A 700-nucleotide genomic window follows, 5' to 3' on the forward strand; every position below is an offset into this window, starting at 1 on the left:
TCGGGTGGGCAGCGGGGAGGCCCATCAGGTTCTGCTCCCCCACCCCGGGCCAGCAGGGTGGCTGAGGAGGGGGCACCCCCGGGGACAGGGGGGGGGTCACCCAGCCCTGTGCCAACCCCTCAGCACAGGGGGGAAAGGACCCCCCCAGCAGGACCCAAAATGCTGCTGGGTTCAGCACCGAGGGGAGCTGGAAGGAAGGACTGGATGGGGAGGCAGAACCAGAGGGATGGAGGCCCCAGGCCAGGAGGCTCAGCCCCAGCTCAGGGCTCCCAAGGCACCAGCTGTGGCTCCAGTGGCCCTTGGCCAGGGCCGGGCAGTCACTAGGGTCTGGCCGGGGCCACCTCCCCCACTCCTCTCTCTACTTCTTGGGCTTCTTGAAGATCTTTAGGGGGAATTTTTTCTTGCTCTGGCCGAGGTCAACCTCGTCGCCCGTCAGGCTGCTGTCCTCGTCCCCCGGGCTCTTCTTGGCCGCCAGCTGCGGGATGCGGGTGCTCTTGGTGCCGCCGGCGCGGCAGTCAGAGGTGGGGGAGGGAGTGTCGGGGTCGGTGGAGCTGGGGCTGTGGGAGCGGGAGGAATCCGAGTGGCTGTGCTTGCCTGCCGGGTGGCTGATCTCCCCCAGGCTGGAGGACTTCTCCATGCCGTGATTCGCCGTCATCATCGTCGTCTTCTTCGTCGCCATGGGGCTCTCGGGGAGTCGTCC

At 67.7% G+C, this 700-nt stretch overlaps 1 protein-coding gene across 1 annotated transcript in view; it reads right to left on the reverse strand.

Annotated features, from left to right (window-relative positions):
- Positions 1-358: 358 nt before the first annotated feature.
- Positions 359-700, reverse strand: part of STIM1 (stromal interaction molecule 1) — a 60,384-nt gene continuing 60,042 nt past the window's right edge. The window contains exon 11 of the mRNA XM_010008281.1: positions 359-692. Within this exon, the coding sequence (XP_010006583.1) occupies positions 359-692 (334 nt within the window). The remainder of the gene's footprint in view (positions 693-700) is intronic.

Source organism: Chaetura pelagica, unplaced genomic scaffold (genome assembly GCF_000747805.2).
Source record: "Chaetura pelagica isolate M959 unplaced genomic scaffold, ChaPel_1.0 scaffold802, whole genome shotgun sequence".
Classification (NCBI taxonomy): domain Eukaryota; kingdom Metazoa; phylum Chordata; class Aves; order Apodiformes; family Apodidae; genus Chaetura; species Chaetura pelagica.